Here is a 25427-nt window from a genome sequence, read left to right on the forward strand (position 1 = left end):
CGCGGTAATGTAGTCAACAATGTTTCCAACAGCATGAGAGAGCCGAATTCGACTTCGAACATCTCACGGTCGCCCAGTGTGTCCACTACGAGCCACGGAGAGTACTCGCAGACTACACCCACCATCCCTGCAAGCTTACACGTGGCAAGCAATAGCAGCGAACAGACAATTGATGTCAGCAGAAATCGGCAGACAAATCCTGACCTAGGCGTGACAAGCTGCGAATTCATCGTGCGCGGTGTCAAAGCTCTCGAAAACACCGCAGCGACTCAGGGCTCCGCTATTTATAATAGTGAACGTGTGTACTTGGGTGGCTACCTTATTACACCTTCAGTTGAATTCATAAAAGGTGGTACTGTGGCTATTCATGGTCACTTGTGCATGCACAAGGGGGTCATGGATGATGTCGTTCCTTGGCCTTTCGAGCGAAAAATAAAGATGATCATAAAACACCCCAGAAAAGACGAAAGAAAAGAGCTTGAGGTTGAAGATCTTGAGGTAGACCCACATGGTCTTTTCCCTTTCTTCCAAAAACCTGATGGGTTGCGCGACACGGGGCATGGCTTTCCACGCTCCTCACTCAGCCTCGATGATCTCCTCAGGGGTGGATATGTGGAGGGTGATCAGCTTCTAGTGAAGTGGGAGTTGCTCCCTTGATTTAGTGCTTCATGTTCGCCTGACAACTTTTCTTCGCCGCCTATTTGAAACCGTCACCGTTATTCATTTGCCATTGTTGTGCAATTATGTAGCCATGTGTGAGCCCTTTCGTTTGTGAATTTTTAATGTTTTTATGTTTTTGTCAGTATAAGCATTGCAACCTTTTATTTCTGACATCTTTTTGCGGCTCCTAGCGATACACTTTGTATGGTAAAGTTTCTCTTGAAAATAAATGCCCTTGATATTTCATTCCAGTTTATCCACAAGTTCGCAGCAAGACTGCCTTCAAATGGCGCCTCGAAACTGCACACCTCCGCAAAAAAAGGAAAGAAATTGACATGAAAGACAATCTGAATTCAGGCGTTCCCAGTTATGCTTGTCATGCATATCAGAATAACCTATTTTCTGTTCGCTTTTCTGCGTAACAAATTAACGAAGGAATCGAATCTGGCAGTCTTGATGCCATAGGTAACATCAAAGGGTTTTTTCACAGCTTCCGCCCTCACCGTTCGATCACACTCGCGGTAGTACAGGATATCCACTGCTATAGACTAGGGTGGCAATGGTGAACACTCTAGGTTCAGTTAGACACACAAATCGCCACGAAAGCAGTAGATTCGATAGCTGTCGCTGTAGCTGAGTTGGTATTGCACCGGACACGAAATTCGGAGGTCGTGGGTTCGGATCCCACCGGCGGTATACGGTTTTTTCTTCTGCTCTCTTATGAATTATGTTCAGGTGACAAAATCATTACACTATTATCTGCAATTAAGACCACGAATTGGTCACTATGACGGCGAGTTCTGCCTCCGCCATACTTCTTCACTAATAAAACGCGCGACCGCAGATAATAGGCATAGTAAGAAGCGCGATTGAAAGGGTTAATAAGCGTGCTTCATTTGCAGGCCGGAACAGAATGTGACGTGGAATAAAGGGCATGATTTTGTGAGAGCCGTACCAAAATTTATTTTGCGAATTTCCAAACGCGCAGAAAAACATGTTGTGATATCACTCAGCACGCCTTATGTGATGTCTCACTCTTAGCGCACAACTGAACCGTGTTTGAGTGAATAAATGAAGTAGGTACTGACAGACGGATGACGAAAATAGACACCTAAGAGGAGCGGCGAGGAAGAAATTGGACAGCAGGGTTTGTGCTCTGTCATTGCCATCACACTGGCTCCCTACGCATTTTGTCTGCACTTACACTAGCGCCACATAGCCGACATGGTTAGGTGACAACCCGAACATATTATTCGGGTTGGAGTGTCGTGCCCCCAGAAGGTTAGCGAAACGAGAGTTCCAAGGTAAGCAGGGGCATTCATGTCGATGCGCAAAAAAGCTCCAGAATCGGCTAAGGTGCTTGTTTATTAATCTCACTAATTGCTTAATCTAAGCCACCTAGTGCGTGACTAACACCAAACCAGGGCGTGGTTGAGGTGCGGTTAAAAGTCGCACTTGCACCTAGGACTGAAGGGGATTTTTTTTTGTAGCGCAACGCCTCTGAAAGCGACTGATGCTTTCGCAAGCTTTACGTCATATCTAGAGAACTGCTGAGTGGACGTCGACAGTTGTTTATATGAAATGATACGAACATGCACACAGGCGACCAAGCGCACAAACACTCGCCACTGATTTTTTCTCCCGAAAGAAGGCTACACTGGCAACTGAGTAAAATACTCTCAGTACGATGTGCGTGGAATCGTCCCCGCGCTCTCTAAATCTTATCTTTTTTGCAGGATGCAATTCGTAGATGCCAACAATGCCACTTCCGCAAGGAAGCCGGTTATTGTTGGCGCGCTGCAGGAAAGCATTTTAGGGCCACTGTTATTTTGATCTACATAAATGACATTGTAAACTGAACAGATAGCGCTTGAGTTATTTCGCACGCTGCAGACGCGACAGTGTTTACTACAAGCAGCTTATGCACAGATATTGAAACCAAGGCCAACAAGGCACTGGCTAAATTAGAAGCCTGGGATCAGGTGAATTACTTAAAAACATATCCTATAATAACAAAGGAATGTGGTACACGCATTGAGGTAAAGTGTGACAGAACAGATTAATCTGTTTCTTGGGTCCAGACCATTAAATGCTTTGGAATGGTTTGGTTTATGGGGTTTAACGTCCCAAATCGACTCAGGCTATGAGAGACGGCGTAGTGAAGGGCTCCGGAAATTTCGACCACCTGCGGTTCTTTAACGTGCACTGACATCGCACAGTACACGGGCCTCTAGAATTTCTCCTCCAAAGAAGACCCAAACCGCGTCTTTTGGGTCAGCAGCCGAGCACCATAACCACTGAGCCACCGCGGCGGCTTCAGACGATTAGAGATGCTGGGTTCTGTGAATAGTCTCGGAGCATATTTTTCTTAGCATCTTACCTGGAATGAACTTGTTGACAACCTCCAATTTAAGCTGTCATCTGCCATGGGTAGCATTGCTCCTATGCGGCGCGTTCTCAGAGCCATGGTAAAAGCATTTCTTTTACGATGCTTTAGTGCTACCTCTGATGCAGTACTGCAGCATGGCCTGGGGCACAACTGGTGTTGCCAATTAGCGCCGACTACATTTACTGCAGAAAAGAGCCGTGCGTTTCATTGCTGATGTTCATTATACTTACGCCACAAAACCTTTTGTTTTTCAAAATATGATATTCTTTCTGTGTTTTTGTCCTACAATTAAAAGTGGATGATATATTATAAAATTTTCAGTTAATTTGGTATGGATGATGCAATTTGAATTGCAGTACTACAGGTGAACACATGCGTTCGTCAAACCAGACACAAAGAACTGTCGTTCGTGCCTACCCCTAGAACACCCTAAGATGAACAATCTTTATTTTGCACACTACCGTCGCTGCTAAACCTACTAATCCGAAAAGATTTTGATCTTATCTGTAGCGAAAACTATCTTATCAAAAGCTTTCGCCAACTTTTTTTGAAGCGAAAAGTTTCACTAGAGGAGTGGGAGGGCGTGTTGGCCAGCTGTGACCCGCTCGTCCAGACCAGGGCCGTGGAGTGGGCCACCCAGGTCGCCGTCAGCCATGGGTTGCTGGCCATCTATCACGGAATCGTCCACACATGCTAGCCTCTGACGAAAATAAAGTTCTTTCCATCCATCCATCACTAAGCTAGTCAACATCGCGCTCCACGTAGGCCGAAGGAAGATTTGCCACTTCTGCGCATGCGCGAAACCGAGCGACGTCACGCGCAGCGCAGGTGGCCGCCGACTCCGTAATAAAAAGAATAAAAATAAGCACAGAAAGGAGAATAAAAAAGGAAATGAAAGAAATAAAATATCAGAAGTAAAAAAAATAAATAAAAGACAAAAAGTACGCCATGAAACTCTCATATCTCGGTGGACACCCGAAACGCGCCATAAGGAAAGGAAAATGAAAAGAAAATTGGTTTCAAGGAAAGCAAACGACGCCTGTTTCTCTCATATCTCGGTGGATACCCGAACCGCGCCGTAAGGGCCTTAAGGAAAATGAAATGAAATGAAAATGGGTTCAGAGGAAAGGAAATGCCTGTTTCTCATATCTTGGCGTACACCAGAAAGGAATGGACACCACAGTACATGTGTCTAGAGCAACCTTCTAAGACAGCGCGGTATTCACTACACGCGCGTCTCCTCCTCCGCCTCTATACAGTCAGTGTGTGAACGGCCGAACGCCTCCACTTTATTGTGCTGCTCCACCAGTGCATTGTGCGCAAACTGCGACAGTCATGACGTCAAACCAAGCGTAACAACCTTTTCGATTATATATCCAGGCTTAACCGCAGCTAAGCCATTGCCAATTTTTTTCTACAAGACTACTATAAAGCTCTGATTTTTTCCTCGTGCTTATTGACCGCTGATGTTTATACTGTTGTTCTGTGTTTTGCCACGTTCATTACATAATGGTCCACACTCTCTCCTACTTCTCAGTATACTGTGACTATGAATGTATGACTTGCTGTTAGCTTGCTATTTGCTAACCTGTAAAGGGTCGAGAACTGGTGAAGCTCTCCGAGCTTTTTTGTGCCATACTCCTCCGTTTTAAAGGAAATAAAGTTTATTTATTTTTTTGTTCATTTATTAATAGCTGGTAGAAAGGCTTCACAGTCAATATGAATGATCGCTTGCCATGTCAGTCGTCTATCCCCGCTATAGTGCGATACTGCATATACGGTAGATATCCTTGTTTTCCCTGATATTGTCACTCCGGGACAGTATTACGGATCTCAATCCTAGGTACCTGAACGTGTTACTGTGATTAAGAAAATTGGTGACTTTTAGCCACAGACATAATCATAAGCTTAGGATCGAAATGCGTAGATGCACCAGGGTGTAAAGAGAGGCGTTTTTCTCTCACGGAGATTAATGTACTGGAAGAATGTTCCCTTTGAATGTGTCATTAACAGTATTACTGACAGCTTGAAAGCCGCCATTTAACTATCCGCTACGTTTTCCCCAGTCTACATTTGATCTAAAATCCCGCATTGGTGGTTTTATCAGGAAATTAAAATGGCTACTATAAATAGCCAACTGACGCCATTTCGATTATTCCAAGCTACGATTATCTCACAGAAAAGATGATGGGCAGCGTGATAACTGTCCTCATCTTAATAACACTGCGTAAAACAGATATAGGGGGGGGGGAGGTGAGGGGGGGGGAAGGATTGCTTTAGAATTTTTAATGGGCTAGCTTTACATGTGCAATGTAGATAATTTAAAGTTGGAGGGTCCACTTCAGGGCAGTTTTACCGGGGCAAATCAATTATATAGGGTGTTCATTTTAACTGTTACTGATAGTATACTGAGTATAGTATACTGAGCATATAGTATACTGTTTGTATAGTATACTGAGTATATAGTATACTTAGTGTAGTAGTGACACTGATAGTATCGTGAACGCCGCCTTCACGGAATGTATATTCGGCTCGGCGGACACAAGATAAGGACATAGTGTTCTAATTTGTTTAATTGGTTATCCAAATTTCGTTATTTATCTTTTTAACTCTTAACTTTACGCTTCATATTGCCGTAGCGATTTTGGAGACTGTAATGATTCAAAGCAAATAAAATTTTAGCATGTCGCTAAGTGCTACAGGTATTGAGACTTTGGCGATTGAATTCTCAGTATTTTCGCATCCGATTCGGGAACTGAACGCTCAGAGTGCGCCGGAAATGCCGCCCATGATATTACTTTAGAGATGGACGAAATCGACGGTGGCTTATCGGCTTGCGATTTATTATTTTTCGCCGGAGTCTCCACTGGTCAGCTGCCGGCTGTCGATTCCGTTAACAGAACGAACGAGGCTGCTGCTATGCTTCACATATGGGGTGCGATTACGAGTCGCTCAAAATCGTCTCAATCGGAAAGTGTCTCAAAAAGTGTCTCATTTGCCTCGTTCGTATTGGTCGGTCGTGACCAGCGGCCATATTGGTTTTTTGCGTCACCGGCCGACGTCATAAACGTGCAAGTGTTGACGTTGCTTACGTAATTGTGCGAGACGATTGAGACGATGTTTCGCGATTGGAACGAGTGGTCTCAAACCGCTTGATACAGAAAATGGCGGTTGTTTACATCGCCGGTGGCCGCGCGAGCAACGATGTAAGAGGGTGCATGAAGACGGTTTTGACGTGCCGGACGAGATGTTTGGACGTTTTGACATAGGAAGGAGCATAATGGCTGTGCGACGAACTCGGCGTTGAACTTGGACGTGTGCGGGTGAGCGGGAGTGGAGTGGCAAGTGCTGTGCGCGCCTTCGCCGCCGATGGGTTTCAAGAGTCCGTAGGAAATGAAGTAAACGTCGGCGTAGCCCAACCGACTGTGATCAAGTGTTTGCGGTGAGTTGCGGAGACCACTGTCAAAGTTAAGTCGCAGAACGTGCGCGCTTTCCGGCGAGACCCCCAAGACAAGGCGGCGGTGAAGGAGGACATCCTTCGCATAAACTTTCGCCACCGCAGTATCCCCGGCGGCGTCATCCGAGCATCATCCGGACGGAACAGCAACAACACCAACACGGATATCAAGTGCTTAGCCCGTAGCGGGCGGCATGAGTTCGTTACGAGGCGGAAGAGCGATTGTTGCCGCAGTGACCGGGCGTGCCGGCTCTTTATTCCCGCAGTGAGATTGCCAGCTACCAGCAGCTGCACCGGTCTGCTTCCGTATCTTGGCAGTTGCTGCAGTGTGATTATTCATGGTCGCCGTTTGTTTTCTGAACAAAAATAAATAGAATCACGCATCGCCCTTGGAGCACATTTGCCATCAACAGCAGGCTGGGTGAGTTCACACTGGCAAGTCGCGGACGTCGCGCGACAGGCTTAAATCGATTTGTTACGCCCCCTCCTCGCTTCACATGTGCTTCGCAAACCGTAACTAATTGACCAAAATCGGTAGCCTAGAATTCTCGCGCGACGTTTGCAACTCGCCAGTGTGAACTTGCCTTAAAGCTGCCTTCGCCAGTTTTTGAGCTAAGCGCTCCTTGCAAATTGATCTCGGCAGACCCGTAGCAATCACTGCCTTTAAATAGATTTTTCCGCGCACTTAAGACGTCTGCACAGTACCTCGATTCTATGTAATGTGTAAAGAAAAAGGACAGCCGTCGAATCAGCTGATTTTTTTTTCTGGCTGCCATGTTTACGATGGCTGAATATGTGCGTGGAGGGATAAGGCTGAATCCTTTGAATCAGGCGGCAGCTCACGCCACCTAGCCGACGCTACCGACGCTTTTCCAGCATCAGCGCACCCTCGCGGTAGGGAAAGTGACTGAAGAGCAAACATAATTGCAAAGCGGAGAACGCTTCTTGTTTTGCTTCATGTAGTTAGGTTTGAAACATAGTTTGTTTGGAAAATAAAACAATGTTCATTTTGTTAATGGCGTGTTTACAGCAAAATGTTAGCATACGGTCCCTTATTGCGCAACTAAATGCTTCCTGGGTGGAACCCTACTATTAGCCACCACAACCTCGTTGCTAATTGGTTGATTCCGCGGTCAACGTCTCGCGGTGTCGTCATTTTGACGTCAGAGTCTCAAAATTGAGACAAAAACTCGTAATACAATCCATGAACTCTGAATGCGCGTTGGAATGACAGGGCAGCTGCAACCGCGATACTTTTGACCGACAAGGGGCAGATGGTTGTCGCCTACGTGAAAACGAATGGCAACGTTCCGCCTCGCCTCACGACTCTGCGCCTCCGAGAGTCTTGGCGGCCCGGTTCCGTCTCATACGATGTTTGCTAGAATGCACAAACTGTTCCGGACCACAGGATCCGTGCTTCATTCAAGGAAGGCAAATGAGTTATCCTGAGGGAAGAATTACAGATAAATATTCGCGCCTACGTTCGTGCATACTCTGAAGCCAGAATCCGTGAAATCGTCGAGGCCGTTGGATCCTACCACTATTCAACCTGGAGAGCGCTCAAGAAGCATAGTTTTTATCCTTGCCACGTATCGCTGCATCAGGATCTCAGTGAAGAGAATTATAAAAAAAAACGGTACGAATTCAGCAACTGGCGTTGATCAACTGTGACGAAGACTCAGACTTTATTAGGAAGTTCTGTGGACGGACGAGGCCCACTTTTGCCGTAATGGGGAAGCCAAGTACACAACGTCCACTACTCGTGTGATCAGAACCCGCACTGGCTCCGGGAACAACATTACCAAGTCAGGTGGTCAGTGAATGTCTGGTGTGGCATCTACTCAAATCGAGTAGTGGGGCCGTACTTTCTAGAAGAAAATCTAACCGCAAAGTCATACACAGCGAGCATACTAAGTTGTGCTGTCAGCTATTTCATGTCCGAGATCCCGTTAAGTGAAGTCCACGGCTCGTGGTTTCAGCACGACGGGGCGCCTGCGCGCTTCTCGTCGCGTGCAAGGGATTGGCTCGCCAGCAAATTCCCCGGTCAGTGGGTAGGGCGGGGTGAATCATATTCTGGCCCCTGGGGTCACCCGACCTGACTTCATTAGATTTATTTCTTTGGGGTTACGTCAAGAACGAAGTCTGCGCCACTGAACCCGAAGACGTGGCAGATTTTAAAGAAAGAATCATCAAGGCATGCGCGAATATACCCCACAGATTGTGAAACGAGTGCTGCAGTCCATAAAGGAAAGATTCATGGCATGCGTGGCGGTTGAAGGCAAGGCAAGCACTTCGAGCATTACTGATGCTTGAAACCTAGCCGCGGAGATTTGACGGGGCAACAGTTATCAGTTCACGTCCTTTGAAATTGCTTTGGATGAAAAATAAAGTACCAGCAAACAACTTGCACTTCCTTTCTTGGCCGAGCCAGAACGGAAAAGGAAATTTTGCGCGTTATCACCGTGCTACTTTCTCGAAGCCGCTGTCGGCAGGAAACGTCCCTCTAATTAGGTTCAATGCCAAAGGCGAAAAAAGAGCGCGTGCTGCTCACAAAGGAAGTCACTATGCGCTCTACTCGAGCGCTTGCCTGCCGCAGTCGCAGCTACAGCCTTGGCCCGTCGGTTGTCGTCATCATTCCGTCTCTCTCTTACGTAGTATCGTGGGCGGGATTTCCGGCGCACTCTGAGCGTTCAGTTCCCGAATCGGGTCCCAAAAGGCTGAAAATTCAATCTCGAATATTTCAATTCCCGTTGCACTTAGAGACATGCTGCAAATTGTATTTGCTTTGAACCATTAAAGTCTCCGAAATTGCGATTGCAATATGCAGCGTAAAGTGGAGTTAAAAATAATTAACGAAATTTGTGTAATTAATGAACTGACATTTAGTTCTCGGTCGTTATATTGTGTCCGCCGAGCCGAATATACCGTGCATGAAGGCAGCATTCATGATACTATCAGCGCGTTCTATTTAAAGTTTTTTAAACGGTTATAAAAGACATCATATATACTGCAAAACAACACGATAATTCAATGGGACTCTGCTATCCCCTATATCTCCGGCGAGCTTCATAATATAGTGGAAAATTGGGGCACAATACATTTTGGTGCTAATACGAGCAGAAAACTCAAGTTCTTCATTCAGCCCACGATTGAAGACGTCATCCTGGAAACAGTGGGAAAAAATGACGTTCATTACCCGCTTTTCTCGTTCTGAAAATAAAAAATAAAGAAACTGGCAAATAGCTGCTGCGCGAGTATTGACGCCTTACGCCCCGCTCACCTCAGCAGTGGACGCCCAAGAGGCACCAGATAACTTAGCGATTGTCGCCTTGATGACCACTGAACGAAAGATATGAGCGCGGTTTGAGGGGGCGTGAAATGCAGTTGCTTGTGTTCTAAGTGTAGGCCGGCCAGACACTACGTGGTGCGCAATGGCGACTAGATGTGTGCAATACACGCTGGTCGGGTTCTCTGCAGAGCTTGACTGGAGGCCCCTGTGCTTTTTGAAGGCCCTGCCACTGAACCGAATATGCAGCGCCTGCGGACTGGTCCGGCGGACGACGGCATTGCTTCCATGCGGACATACGCTGTGCGATTGTTGCTACGAGCAGTGCGCTCAGGATGGCCTCCACACCTGTGCGCTGGACAGCTACGAGTGCCAGGATGACGAAGTCGAATGGAGGGACTTTTCTGACGAAGAACTGCTGAAACGAGAGGTAAGCGAAAACACAATGAAGCGCCGCTGTGAAGTATTTTGCAGTAATTTTGCCCCGATACTTCCTTGAGAAACAGCATAGGATGTAAGCGCAGTCAGCGTCGTAATACGGCACGACGGAAACTGCTGCTTTCTTGAATTGCAGCCCATGGGAGTTTATACGACGGTTTTAATTGTGCGTCCTCAAACTAAAACTTTGCGTACGCAACGGGCTCACATTACGACCAACTGCCGTACAGCCGCCCACAGACCTGACACGAAAGACGGAATGCGTGGCCTGGACTGCCGTCAGCGCCATGAAGCGATAGTCATCGGGTGCGAGATAACTCTCTCGGAATGTTTGCGGTATCTGACGATAGAAGGTGCGAACCGCGGCAGCTTTGCGGGCAGTTCCTGGCTGCCGCGATAAGAAAACTGCAAAGAGCGTTGCCGGGGCCTTGGAGGCCGCATCGGCGAGCAAAAAGCTCTGAAACGTCCCCGTGACGAGCGCGCTGTCCACGCGGAGATCAGGCACAAGCGAAAAGGCAGTCAAAGCGAGCGGCGCACCAGCTATCGTAAGCCACCGCAAACATACCGAGAGCATTGTCTCGCAAAAATGACTATCGCTTCGTGGGGCTGACGGCAGTCTAGGCCACGCTTTCCCTCTTTCGTGTTAAGTCTGTGGGCGGCTGTACGTAGTGCTTGATGAAGACACCCCTAAAACGAATAATTTTTGTCATCTTTGCTCGTCATTGTCATCGGTATTGCAACCGTAAACGTTGCTAATTAAAAAAAAGTTAAAAGTGGCTACCACTTATCCGCGATCATCGTCCTTCTACGTCTACCCCCCACCCCCCGCCTCCCTGCCCCCGCCCTTGGAATATAGACACCCCTCCCTGATTTCAGTGCATGGGGAAACCCTTGGTTTTGTGTTCTATTTGCGGAGTGTATGAGGCTCTGGATCGGTGCAAACACGTCACGATCCAAACACGACGCTGGGCCCGGCTGCTTGTGCGTGTACAGGTGCCCCAAAAGTAATACGGAGCACGCGAGCGGTGGCCGGAATGGAAAAAACTGCATGCCAGCGTGCTCTATCAGCAGATGCGCGGCAAAGAGCGAAGGGGTGTCGGCACATCCGGCTGACCCATCTCGATAACTTGATGCTCGCGTTATCGCCGCCACAAGCGAAGTTGCACTGCTACCATCAGTGCTCGCCAGGGGCACTTTCAATACTTCATGCAAGGGTTTCTCGCTTGTCCGCGCCCTGTAGAAAGTGGCGTTCGGCAGGCTGCACTTTTTGCTTTTTCAGGAATGCCACCATTTTCAGCCTGCGAGACCACTGTGGTTCGCTCTTCGCTTCGAGGCGAGTTTGTGACAATGAAAACAGAGCAAATGTGACGAAGGACGTAGAAAGGGATGACGAGTCTTCCGTCTTTCCTTTCTGCGTTCGTCATGAAGTTTGCGCTCCTTTATCGTGATGAACAAGTTCATGATGTGTTCGTCGAGTTTCTACGCGAGCTACAGAATACAGATGCTTCGTCCTACGGTTTGGCAAGTGTGATGAACTTTTTCTTGGTTCAAAGAAGTGCATGAAAAAAAGAATAACATTCATGTGGTGCCTTCGTTGTTTCCATTATAAGGGGCTCAATATTATAGCAACTGAACTAATTAAGGATCACTTCCGTTGGCACAAATTTGCTTTCTTACAATGGAGGAAATAAAGACAAACAAAAAAACGAGCTTGTATATCATTTAGTCGTCCCCTATCGGCTATATTTTGCAAACATGCAAGAAGAAGAGGGCAACAGGGTGGAAGCGATTAAAAAAAAAACAACTTTCAAAGGCACTTTTCATACAAACTCAAAGTTTAATGACGGTTGAAGCTCCCGCTCACGTTAATGACATCGACCATGCGCCGAGGAAGGAGCTCGTATAATGAGTCGACGTATCCGGGTTGCTCTCGAAGGGCAACCCGGATTATTAGTCCACTTGCTATGCCGTTGAGCACCTATTTTTATCAAAGACAGCACATGCAAGCTATTGTTTTTTTTTTGTCATGCGTTCCCTAGAGCGAAGCAAAGTTTTCACCCGCATTTGCGAAAACGTTGCTCGAGTACTTATACTCGTCAGCGCGCAAACTCGCTGTCATGAGTCGCACAAACTTCGGCTGCTCCGCAGACGAAGATACTGCAGTTCCTGCCGAAGAATAAAGCGTACGGGTCCGATGGCAGACATTTCTGCACGGCCCGGACGAACAACAAACCATGAGGTATTGAAAGCGCACCTGGCGGGCAGGGATGGTAGCAGCGCAGCTTCACTCGTTGAGGCGATAACGCGAGCATTAAGTTATCGAGATGGGTCAGCCGGATGTGCCGACGCCCCTGCGCTTTTTGGCGCGTATTTGCTGATAGAGCGCGTTGGCATGCAGTTTTTTCCATTTCTGTCACCGCTCGCGTGCTCCGTATTACTTTTGGGGCACCTGTACACTCTAAACACGAATACTCCTGTATGGAAGTGAAAATAGAATAAGCTGTCATGTAGCGCACTCACTTTTGTGACTGGGTGTGCTCTAGAGGACAACTTCAGTCCCTTTTTCACTGCTTTCTGTTTAGTGGGTACCGTCTCGAGGGAGTTTGTTTAAACTAAATTTCTTCGCCGATATTAAGGGTCCTGTACAATTAGTTTTCCACAAGTGACGATTGCAACCGATTTCTTACGCAGGCTAAACTGTTTGTCGCAAATGTGCTTTTTTCAAGTACCACCGGTACTATATGACACGGTTAAAAACGATGGGCCGCAGCTTCATGGCGCTCTGATGCATAAAAGCGTTTGGTGGGGAGAAGTTTTTTCGCAGTAATCTGAACAGCTTAGCAGGAGACGCTCAGTTTAACAGCAGCAATTGTAGGATGCCCTTGCGCACGCATGTATTTTTCTGTTCTTCGAATTCTGGCGCAGCAACTCCAGGAAGTCGACACTCAGGTGATACTTGTAAAAAAGTGACCGGCTGCAAAAGAAAGCCGTGCGCGCTAGAACTTGCAAACAAAGAACAAGGGAAAAACGACATCGCAGCGCCATTTTACTCTGCACTTCTGTGTCGAGAACTTGCTGTGCGCATTCTCTTCTTCTCATGCTGGCAGCCTCGTCTTTTTCCGATTTTGCTGAACAGGCTTCCTTCTGTATATCGACCCTCTTTTTCAACTATCATGTTCGGCGGCCCTCGACGGTCGCTGAAGCATGCGCTGATCGCTTTGCAGTGATTAGGTGGAAAACCTGTTTTACCTGCCTAGGCGATAAACTGTTTGCTGCTTTCGTGCATTAAAAGAGCTTCCGATCGACCATTTAGAGTGATCAGACGAATAGAATAGAGCATTGACAGGATAAACATGTTCTTTCTTTGTGCCCAAATGGTCCTATAGATTGTCGATGCCTTATCGAAGGTGTTGCTCGTGATCATGTTTCCTCATGAGTAAATCGGCCACTTCTGGCGATAATGAAAATTATGGCGTGTCTCGCGTGTTAAACAAAAATGATGCCTTGTGCTGTCCACAGTACAATCAAGGAAGTTGAAAAAAGGACTGAAAGCAAGGTTAGCAGTCATAATGAGAATCAGGACAAGGATTTTATTAGTCATTCAGTTCACGAATACAGATCGATATACAGAAGGAAGTCCAATGTTTTGTGTCTAAAAGAGGACCTCCTCTACAGAATAATCTTTAGATGATTAAGACAATGGGCACATTTTAGATGACGCTTCGTTGAAAAGACCAGGCATACAGTCCGTCACAATGAGCATAAGCTACAATATATAAAAAGAAACTCATGGTTAATTTATAGCTTTTATGTCAACAAAACTGGTCTCATTTGGCGAAATGTTGCGGAGGCAAGGTGGCATTGGGTAGTGAGTTCGGCGCCCTCGACTAATTCTCTTAATGAAGATATCTAGAATTTTCGCCACACAAACAAGTTCCTGCGCGGGAGAGTGCGTTTCCTGCTCAGTATGCGCCGGTTTGTCTGCGGACGACCTGTGCAGTTACGCAGTAAAAAGTGTCACGACTGAACGTTGTATGATCATGGAAGACAGTTGGGCTAGTTGGTGTGAATTCGTTACTGACTGCGACATTGCAACTAGCGTGGAAACACAAGGACAGCGACACAAGGAACCGACGGGACAGCACGCTAGACTTCAACTGACGTTTTAATGCACACATGACAGATTTTTACACTTCTATACGGCGCATGCTCAGGAGACTGTACCCCCGCCCCCTTCTCTTTATCACGAAGCAGGTTGTCAAGCAAACAGTAAAGATTTAAACCAAATTGACGCGCAAGTTTTTCGACAGATAGATTAACTCTTTTCTCGTGAGGGCTACTGAGGGTGTGCTCACGCACTTGTCCCCTGCCTTATCAATGCAAAATGCTTCAAATTTCGCCCTATCACCCTGCCTATGAAGGCGCCTCAGCACTCTCGTGTGGCTAAAGAGTGGAACGCATTTTTCTTCATTTCCGCCTGTTGTTTTGACTTTGCATTTGCGGCAATGTGCGGCGAAATGGCCCCCCGCCATCAGAGCTGCGACTGTAGTCCGGTGTTTTCGTAGCCTTTCGTTCAGGCACTGGCCTGTTTGGCCAATATAACATTTACCACAGGTCAGTGGGATAAGATACACCACACCGATGGTGGAGTTCACAAACCGCCTGGCGTGTTTTGTTGCGCAGGTTTTTGCCTGGTAAGCATTGTTGACCATTCGGCACATCCTAGACAGCTTTTGTGGGGCAGTCAAAACGACAGGGATGCCGCACTTTCCCGCGGCCTTTTTGAGGCGATGGGACAAGTTGTGCATGTAGGGCACAGGCACCGGACGTTCCCCCGGGCCGTCATTGCAGCAGCCTGCTGTCTTGCGTCCCTGTCGGAGCTCTTTAATAAGGCTCTCAGCGACAGACGCCAGTATGCTGTCAGGGAAGCCAGCGCTACGCAGACGGAGCGCTTGCTGCTCAACACTCACGTTCACTTTGTGCTCACAAGACTTCTGAAGAGCGGCTCTTAGGCAGTTCAGTGCTATCCCTCTCTTTACGGTTCTCGAATGGGCCGAATTATAGCTAAGAACAGGCTTTTTTGAACGAGGGAAGTATGTCCAGCATATTGAGCTACTACTAAAGCTAATGCTGAGGTCAAGGACGACAGGGACGCAAGACAGCAGGCTGCAGCAATGACGGCCCGGGGGGACGTCCGGTGCCTGTGCCCTACATGCACAACTTGTCCCATCGCCTCAAAAAGGCCGCGGGAAAGTGCGGCATCCCTGTCGTTTTGACTGCCCCACAAAAGCTGTCTAGGATGTGCCGAATGGTCAACAATGCTTACCAGGCAAAAACCTGCGCAACAAAACACGCCAGGCGGTTTGTGAACTGCACCATCGGTGTGGTGTATCTTATCCCACTGACCTGTGGTAAATGTTATATTGGCCAAACAGGCCAGTGCCTGAACGAAAGGCTACGAAAACACCGGACTACAGTCGCAGCTCTGATGGCGGGGGGCCATTTGGCCGCACATTGCCGCAAATGCAAAGTCAAAACAACAGGCGGAAATGAAGAAAAATGCGTTCCACTCTTTAGCCACACGAGAGTGCTGAGGCGCCTTCATAGGCAGGGTGATAGGGAGAAATTTGAAGCATTTTGCATTGATAAGGCAGGGGACAAGTGCGTGAGCACACCCTCAGTAGCCCTCACGTGAAAAGAGTTAATCTATCTGTCGAAAAACTTGCGCGTCAATTTGGTTTAAATCTTTACTGTTTGCTTGACAACCTGATAAAGAGAAGGGGGCGGGGGTACAGTCTCCTGAGCATGCGCCGAATAGAAGTGTAAAAATCTGTTATGTGTGCATTAAAACGTCAGTTGAAGTCTAGCGTGCTGTCCCGTCGGTTTCTTGTGTCGCTGTCCTTGTGTTTCCACGCTAGTTGCAATGTCGCAGTCATTGACTGAACGTTATATCTAATGACCGCAGTGAGAACAAGTGAGAATGACCTCAGTGAGAATGACCCGCTTGACCTCCAGAAACACTGAAAAAGACACACACCTGGGAACATCAAAGGACGTGCATGCGCAAAGACATATCTTGGCACAAGTAAAGCTATCTTAGACTGCGCGGCGATGCATTCTTGACTGCTTTTATGTGATGTAGGATTGCGCCACCTTATTTTGATTCATTTTGTACGTTAGGCGCAGGGCTCGCCCTTTCTTACTGCGCATGCACACTGTAAACCGCTCTGTATACTGTGCGATGGCAGTGCACGCGAAATTTCAGAACCCCGTAACTAAGGCATCCCTCATAGCCTGAGTCTTTTTGGGACGTTAAACCCGCATAAAACTTCAACAAAAAACCACTTTTTGACCTGTCAAGAGTGCAGTATTACTACCACACTATTTCCCGTTTCCCACTGGATACAACTATGGAGTGTAGCTGCGTGGACGATGTCAAGCGCTTCCCGCAAAAAATAGACATCTGGGTCACACTTTTTGTTTGAGGGCTTCCATAGCGCACGTTCAAATAGATAGATTAAGGATCTGCGCTGCATTTGCTTCCTTGTCGAGCTCACAACCGCGCTGCATGCAACTAGCTTTTGTTTCCGTAAAGAAAACGCTAGTACTGATGTATTTAATAACTTTGCCTTTTATTGTACTTTGTGTAATAAGTGAGTAATTACTCATTGGCATCCACCCGAGCGCGGCCATACGGCTACAAAGGAGAGCTATACAGCTTTCTCAGAAACTTCGCAGTTAAAGAAAATTCGTCCTGGTCCGGGGATCGAACCCTGGTCCTGGGTTCGATCCCCGGACCAGGACGAATTTTTCTTTAACTGCGAAGTTTCTGAGAAAGCTGTATATTTTTTCTTTGTAGCCGTATGGCTGCGCTCGGGTGGATGCCAATGAGTAATTACTCCCTTATTACAAATCTACTCCACCTTGGGGGATTCCCCTAAACATTTGATCAACATAGTACTTTGTGTGCCTGGCTAGGCGGTGCAGTTTCAGCTGATTATGGCTGAGGCTTATCGTTGGCAATCCAAGTAATACTCAGCGGACCGAAAAAATTCAGACTGCATTGGTAATCCAGATGAGAATTGATTGCGATAACGTGTGGGTGGGAGGGGGAGGGGGTAGGGAGCCTACATGTACCGCCTTACATGTACCGCGATGCTTGTAGGCTTACTAGTAAGGCGGAGGGGGGATAAAACCCTCAGTGCTTTATGGGGGGCGCAAGGGGGGTGGGTAGGGGGGAGAATCTCACGCTCCATCTCTTTGCCCTGCAGCGAACTCCACGCGCTCCTAACTCTGACTACCGCATGTCGCCGACATTAAGACAGGTTAAGTGGGTGTCTGCACTGGAAAGTTCTTTGAGTTCCGCGTTCCTTTTTCCCACGCAGCTGGGATTGCAAGTTCTAGGGACGCTTAAGTAACTTTATATGTTTACTGCGATAGAGCTGCTATGTGGCAAGAGGTGGTCCAATAAAGACCGTCAGCTATCACACTGAACGAACCTTCTTGAATGGCCAAGGGTTAGCGCTCCCAGCTCGCATGCAAGGGCCAGCGATTACAGTCAGAACTTGACCGTTTATTGCAGCGCAATTGCTTTTTCTCCTGACGCACAATGTAATGTTGGTGGCAGAACTTCACGTTCCTGTAGACCAATTAGGAATTGTATAGTGTCCTCACGACTGATGTACCTTTGTGATCGTTATGGGGTGTTTGTGTTAGCCGCGTGAGGTCACGTGGTTCTGAAGTCACGGCACTGCCGACAGATAGGCAAATAAAGCTGTGCCAGGGTCGAGCAATGGGTTTATGGTTTATAGGGTTTAACGTCCCAGAGCAACTGAGGCTATGAAGGACGCTGTACTGGAGGGCTCCTGAAAACTTCGACCACCTGGGGTTCTTTAACTTGCACTGACAACGCATAACACCCGGGCCTTTAGCATTTCGTCTCCTTTGAAAGCTACCGCCGCGGCCGGGATCGAACCCACGTCTTTTGGGCCAGCAGCCGAGCACCATAACCACGGTGCCACCTCAGCGGCGGGGTCGACCAATGGGGAATCTCGTTGGCCCCTACTGGGCATTCATCGAACGTCAGCTCTTACGCTATCGCGTTGAAAGTAACGTAGAGCGCCAGAACGCCGCTTCCACTGCGACGATGTCCTGCGAGGCTGCAGCCGCGTTTTCGTACAATAGGCGGCTCTATTTCCCCCCTCCGTAAACACGGTTACCGGTTCTTCTTGATTCCGCGCTTCTTGTTGACTGTAGTGATTTGCGCAGTGGAAGGAAGGGAAGATCCCAGCCGCGCAAGCCATATGCCGATTCAGATAAAATATGAAAGCGCCCGTATGTTTTGCGATGTACAAATGGGGTAAGAACCCCCGCTGGCCTAAATTATTTCGGAGTCCAACTCCACGGCAACACCCTTAGCCCAGATGCTTCATCGGGACGTTAAACCACTAAATTTACAGTTTTTATGAGCCAGTATGTATCATTCCGCTCCAAATGGTGTAATTCATAGCATGATCCTCGTTACTCAGTCTACAAGTGTTTTCACCCTGCAACTGCTGGCAGGGGAATTTAAGAAGTACGCATTTAGGGGGAAATCATCCGGGTTCATTGTCCACGCTAATATAATGGTAAATTTTAGAGAAGTGCCTGAACTTAAACTCTTGTTTAAGTTCAGTCACGTTCTAGTGACGCCAGTCCAGCGGTCAGGAAGACAGCAAAAAGGCTTGCAAACGAAGCTCTTTATTCGGGCTGACTTTCGCCCGCAAAAGAACTGAATCACTCGGTGGCGGCGTAAGCAACAAGCGTGCTCGTCAATCGTCGAACTACGAATGTTCGCTGCTCGCGGCATCGCTCAATTTAAAGCCAGCAAGGAAACTTCTAGATAGCAGGACAAGATCATCTACAGTAATCTGGAAAAACCTAGATGCAGCCCTCCATGGCTGCGATCAATCGAGATTAGACTGGTCGCTTCTCGCGTCACGAACAAAAATGATAACAGCCCTTTCCTGCAGCCTTGAGCGTGAACGAACGAACACTACAATGATACGTGGCATTACCCCCCTTCCAAAGAAGCATCGTCTCGATGCTTTAAAATCAAATTAAACACGGAGAATGCTTCGAGAACTCAGAGTCCTTTAGCGTTCCTAATAAGGTCTAAGGGCAGCGGTAAAATCTTCAAGTCTGGCCGTGTCGTCGTCGGTGTTGTCGTCGGTGTTGTCGCACTTTTTGCCGTCGTATATGTCGTCGTAGTAGTCGTCGTCGTCATAGAGATCGTCGTTGTCTTAGGGGTCGTCGTTGTCGTAGGGGTCGTCGTTGTCGTAGGGTTCGTCGTCGTCGTAGGGGTCATGGTATTCTGTTTTCGTCGATGGAGGATCTTAGTTCTTGCGCTCAGAAGCAACCTCACCTCCAGTGGCTGCTTTATTCAGTTTAACCTTCGGGGGCTGGGGAAGCGTCCACGCACTGCGTAGCCTCGGCTAGGAGATACTTAGCGCGGTGACGATGGCGACGGAGAACGCGATAGGCGGCTCGGCGATGAGCATCCTTCCCGACGCAAAAAATCCTCGATTTCGGCTGGTCGCTGGCCGTGTCGGGGTCGTGGGACGTCGTAAGGGAAGCCTCGGATGCCCATTCTCCTGTATGGGCAGTACTGGAGAATGTGACCGGCGTCTCCGCAGTGGAAGCATTGTGGACGACGTTGGTCGGGTGTTCTCCACTCGACGCATTTCCTCGGCCGTGTACGACGCTCGTAGGACGGGCGAGTTGGGCTGAGAGGGCGGCGCTCCAGCGCAGCTGGCTAAGGGCGATAGGGGCTTGGGTCCCGTCGTCGAGGTACAGGACGGCGCACTGCTGCGGTGTAAGTCATGGCTGGAGGCTCCAGAGGCTGCGTGGTAGACTGCAGTCAGGTCTTCCGGCGAATAACTCAAAGGGCTGGCGTCACGACTTGCAGGGGTTGTCCGGTACCTGGAAGGCTACCCAGCACCTCCACCAGATGCCACGTTGTAGTGGCGGCAGTCCAGCGGTCAGGAAGACACCAGAAAGGCTTGCAAACGAAGCTCTTTATTTGGGCTGACTTCCGCCCGCAAAAGAACTGAATCACTCGGTGGCGGCGTAAGCAACAAGCGTGCTCGTCAATCGTCTAACTACGAATGTCCGCTTCTCGCGGCATCGCTCAATTTAAAGCCGGCAAGGAAACTTCCAGATAGCAGGATAGCAGGACAAGATCATCTACAGTAATGTGGAAAAACCTAGATGCAGCCTTTCATGGCTGCGATCAATCGAGATTAGACTGGTTGCTTCTCGCGTCACGAACAAAAATGATAACAGCCCTTTCCTGAAGCCTTGAGCGTGAACGAACAAACACTACAATGATACGTGGCAATATGAACAGAGGTAAGAAGCCATAATTAAACCTTTGCGTGCAGTTCACTTTGCTCTATTATTACGCTATGAAACAACTTGCTTCAGCGCAGTTGGCTCTGCGAATATTGAATTTACAAAAAACTGTATTCGAGAGAAACTGGGAAGGGAACGCACGAATCACTGGACGTTTCTTACTTTGACGGGCTTTTTGAAAGATCTATAGTGACAGAAAAATGATGTGGCGTAGCCGCGTCGTCATACAATATTTTTGTCCGCTTGTATTTCTCGCAGTTATTTGATGCGACTAGATAGGTTTAACGGCGCGCTTTTTTGATGCACGCCTTCTCCTATGACAAAGACCTCTCTACATTCGCTCTCATAAAAGAAATATTGAATTTACCACGTTCCTGACAGAAGCAAATCAATTTCTTATCCATTTCTAACCACAGCTGCAGCTCGGTGATTATGGTGCTCGGCTGATGACCCGAAAGATGTGGGTTCGATCCCGGCTGCGGCAGTCGTATTTCGATGGAGGCGAAATTCCAGAGGCCCATGTACTGTGCGGTGTCAGTGCACGTTAAAGAACCCAAGTGGTGAAAATTTCTGGAGCCCTTCACTGCAACGTCCCTCATAGCCTGATCTGCTTTGGGACGTTAACGATCATAAACTAAGCAACACCACAAACCTTTTTCGCATATCCCGTGCCTTGGCTCAGACTGTTATTATATAAATTTATTCCATTTTATGCCTCGGTGCTGCTTTAATCTCCTATTTCTGTGCACCTCTCCTTCTATCCTGGATTGTTTTATTTTTCTGCCGTGCATAGTAACTATGCATTCATGAGGCGAAATATACAACGGGAGGGAATCGAACTGCTTCTTTTTTCGGGTTCGCACGACTCTAGGCATCATTTTTGACGAAAACGTCAACTGAATTTTCCAGATTATGACATTTTCATTTTTTTCCGCTAATGTCTGAGTCGGCGAACAAAGAGCGCCACGTCCATTGAAATTAGAATACTACATTAGCCAACATTTAAAAAATCTATTCCCGCTGTCGGTTTTCGAACGTTCAGAAAATGTTCCATTCCCGCTGTGGACATTTATTTCAAGTCGCTTGTTACAAAGTGGTGAAGTTCAATTTATTAAAAACACCAGATTGGGTGTTCAAAACCTCATTGCTCAGAAATCCTGCTCCTGGTCTATTTAGCTCATTCCTGCTATATCTCATACAAATTTCTTATACATTCTTATAAGATATTGTTGTTATATATTCTTATGATAAATTGCCACCTTAAAAGTTATGCATTGCTCCGCCGCGGTGGATCAGTGGCTACGGCGCTCGGCTTCTGACCCGAAAGACGCGGGTTCGTTTGGTTTGGTTTATGGGGTTTTAACGTCCCAAAGCGAGTCAGGCTATGAGACGCCGTAGTGAAGGGCTCCGGAAATTTCGACCACCTGCGGTTCTTTAACGTGCACTGACATCGCACAGTACACGAGCCTCTAGAATTTCTCCTCTAAAGAAATTCAACCACCGCGGCCGGGATCGAACCCGCGTCTTTCCGGTCAGTAGCCGAGCACCATAACCACTGAGCCACCACGGCAGGCAAAAAGATGCGGGTTCGATTCCGGCCGCAGCGGCTGAATTTCGATGAAGGCGAAATTCTAGAGGCCCGTGTCCTGTGCGATGTCAGCGCGCGTTAAAGAACACCTGGTGGTCGAAATTTCCGGAGCCCTTCACTACGGTGTCCCTCATGGCCTCAGTTGCTTTAGGACGTTAAACTCCAACAAACCAAAGGTTATGCACTGAAAGTCTACAATTAGAGCTGCTTCTACAGTCATAATTACGGGTACTCAGTAAACAATGCGTTTGTTTCATTTTGCAGGTGAAGTGCTGGAACCAAGAACGCGGATGCCAGTACGTGACGGCTGTTTCGGGGATCGCCGAGCATTTCCAGCGTGAATGCGAGCATCACGCCATCTGCTGTCCCAAGTGCTCCGCCTGCGTTCTTTTCGGCGAGATGATCGCGCATCTGAAATCAGGTGTCTGCAATACGCTCAAGCCTGCCGCATCCGATTGCCGAGAAGAAACCGTATACGACGAGCGTGCTTTCTTTACTCAATTTCGAGAAGAGTTTGCAGTACAGGCTCGTGAGGTCAAAGAATGCGTGGACCGTGTTGCTGGAGATATAAAAGCACACGGTGAGAGACTGGATGAAATGTATCACGCCATTAACACTTTGAAAGAAACGTCGAGAGAGCAAACGGGACCCGGAGCTGGCCAACACCCTGACGTTTTGGCCCAAACCATTTGCGAGATCAGCGCTTCTAATGAAAACCTCAAACAGTTTTTTACTGCAAGTGTAGATGCTCTGGATCTTTCTAGAAGCTTAAACAACTTAGAGAAGACTGTGAAGCATGAAGTAGCGAAAGTTGCTAGTGAAACTAGAGGCAGCACAGCCCGAATTGAACGAGCAGTAGTAGGATTGTACGTTGGCACAGAAGAAAACAGCGAAAAGGCACTGGACGGCATCGCCAATATCTTGAGACTTGAGAAACTAGGTCTAATGAGATGCATGTTTTCTGTAAACAATGTGAGCTCACTTCAGTCAAACGCCACATCGAAAGGCTTGGCTTACTTTGAGAGTGAGAAGGTATATTTGCGTGGCTACTGCGTATCACCTGGCGTTGAACTCAGGAACGAAAGTGGATCCCTGAGATTGCATGCACGGTTGCGCATACAGAAAGGTGACATGGACGACTTTGCTCAGTGGCCATTCGAACACAAGATCAGGATCAGCGTTATGCATCCGAATAAAGGCAGAGAACGCGTGTCTGAAGTAAGAACTATACGTTCTCTTTGCAGCTTTCAAAAGCCAACGAAATGGACTAACCAGCCTGTTGTGTTTGTCGATGAGCCGCTTAGCCTAAACGATCTTATCAGTGACGGGTACTTGGAAGATGATCAACTTCGTATAAAATGGGAAATTGTTCCATGATTAGTAGTATGAAAAGAGCGGTTCTAAGATTAGTAGTAAGAAAAGAGCGGTTTCCTGTGAGAAAAAAAAAAGCATTTTGAAGCAGCCATTGTATCAGTGCTGCGCATACCACCGCGTGGAACGACGTGTTGAGCTCCCTTTCGCAAACTTTTCTGTTCGTGTTACTGCTTTATCTATGATTTCGAAGAGAAAACATCACATGCTATTTTTTCAAACATTTGTCGAGACAGAGACTGCAAGGTCTCAAATAAAGGTATTTGTTTTGACTGAAAGGCACTTTTTTTGGTTGGTGAGAACAATGCAAGTCTTTCGGGAAAGTGCTGGAAGAAAGCTCAAGTAAGGAAGACTCAGAATGCCCAGAGAAATGCCCTTTTACTGACATCGCGAATCAAATTGTGTGCGTATCACTCATTGCTCCAAAGGATGGCTCCGAAGGGTAACCTGATCATACAATAGATAGGAAGCTGGCGATGGCGCGACTGGAGTTCTTGGCAAGCAATAAGCAACAGAGGTTTGTATTGCCAAGACCAGATGAAGAAATGCGATAAAAGGCGCGAAGCGTCCCGAAGGTTCCTAATTATGAGCGTAGTACCGGGGCTAAAACAGACACCACGCTAAAAAAATGATTATAATGAATTTTTATGGGTTAATAGGAGATACATGGGAGAGGCCTTTCCCTGACAATGGGCGTAGTCAGGCTGATGATGATGATGATGGCGCAAGGGCATCGGCTGCCAAAGAGTGCCACGGCACAAAGAATTATTGGTCGCTCAAGGTGGGGACAAAGACTCATTTTCGAAGCATTTGCGAAACGGAAAAAGATGGAAGTAGCAAACAATGTGAAGGGAAATGTATGAGCGACGAGTTGAATCCACAAAAACAGACGTAGGAGTAACAGAAGCGCACCTTGTTAACGCAAAGGTAAGCTGTTGCCGGGCGAAAAGGTAGTTTATTTATTTATTTACAGGTACTGCTGTCTCGGTATGAGACATTCCAGGAGTGGTTACATGGAAATGAAAGTCACAATACATAAGTAGGCACTTGCTTCACAAACTGCTCACGTAGTAGCTGTCTGAACGAACCATCAAGTTTATTCCACATCTCAACTGTGTGTGGGAAAAAAAATATATGGCAATCAAGCAAATACCTGATTGGTGTAATGTTCACAGAATCGGTCCGGCTGGTCACACGAGCAGAACTGAGTAGCTGTAGAACTGAGATAACTTGAGTCAATGATAGAATAAGGTATCTGGAAAAGCAGCCACCGACGGCATGCAGAATGATCGAGGCTGCCAGCCGCGTTGATTTAAACATGACTCCCATTATGCGAAATAACTGGCGTGAATCTTTGTAAGCAGTCTCCTGCCTCGGAGAACCACTACCGCCCAACCTTGGTTGTTTGTGATGAACCAAGGTAACACGTGTTGGGTGCACGCCGGAGCTATACGTAACGTCAACGTAGCTCTGCAACTGGGTTTGGGCAGCTCACGGGTCGCACGTGCAAGAAGCAGCCTCAGGTAACAGAACGCGGCGATTTCGCACAGCGAAAAAACTTCCTGAACGATGTACGAGTATGTAATGCGAATGTTTTAGCGTTATTAATAGTGTGAAAACAAAGCGTCGGAGGGTTCATCGTACGAGCTGTCGCATCTGGCGCGCTCGCAAAATATTAAACAGGCCAAGCCGTTGCTCGCACTTGGCACGCTGCCAAGGCTACCTTGCTGTTGCAGGTGGTCTGAGCGGCGGACGGTACTAGTAAGGAAGTTCAGGAAAGATAAAATAGAGCTAACGCTCTGAAAAGTTAACGGGCTAGCCAGTGCTGCGCCTGTACTACCACATT

General features: G+C 47.6%; 1 protein-coding gene across 1 annotated transcript; it reads left to right on the top strand.

The window, feature by feature from the left end:
• The first annotated feature begins 9892 nt into the window (after positions 1–9892).
• LOC149329755 (TNF receptor-associated factor 6-like) lies at positions 9893–23609 on the top strand. The gene is made up of 2 exons (XM_089559608.1): positions 9893–10222; positions 22475–23609. The coding sequence occupies exons 1-2, from the start codon at positions 9938–9940 to the stop codon at positions 23585–23587; spliced, it is 1398 nt and encodes a 465-aa protein (XP_089415734.1). The 5' UTR covers positions 9893–9937; the 3' UTR covers positions 23588–23609.
• Positions 23610–25427: the final 1818 nt, after the last annotated feature.

Source organism: Amblyomma mixtum, chromosome 9 (genome assembly GCF_055824585.1).
Source record: "Amblyomma mixtum isolate Tamu chromosome 9, ASM5582458v1, whole genome shotgun sequence".
In the NCBI taxonomy this organism is placed as follows: Eukaryota; Metazoa; Arthropoda; class Arachnida; order Ixodida; family Ixodidae; genus Amblyomma; species Amblyomma mixtum.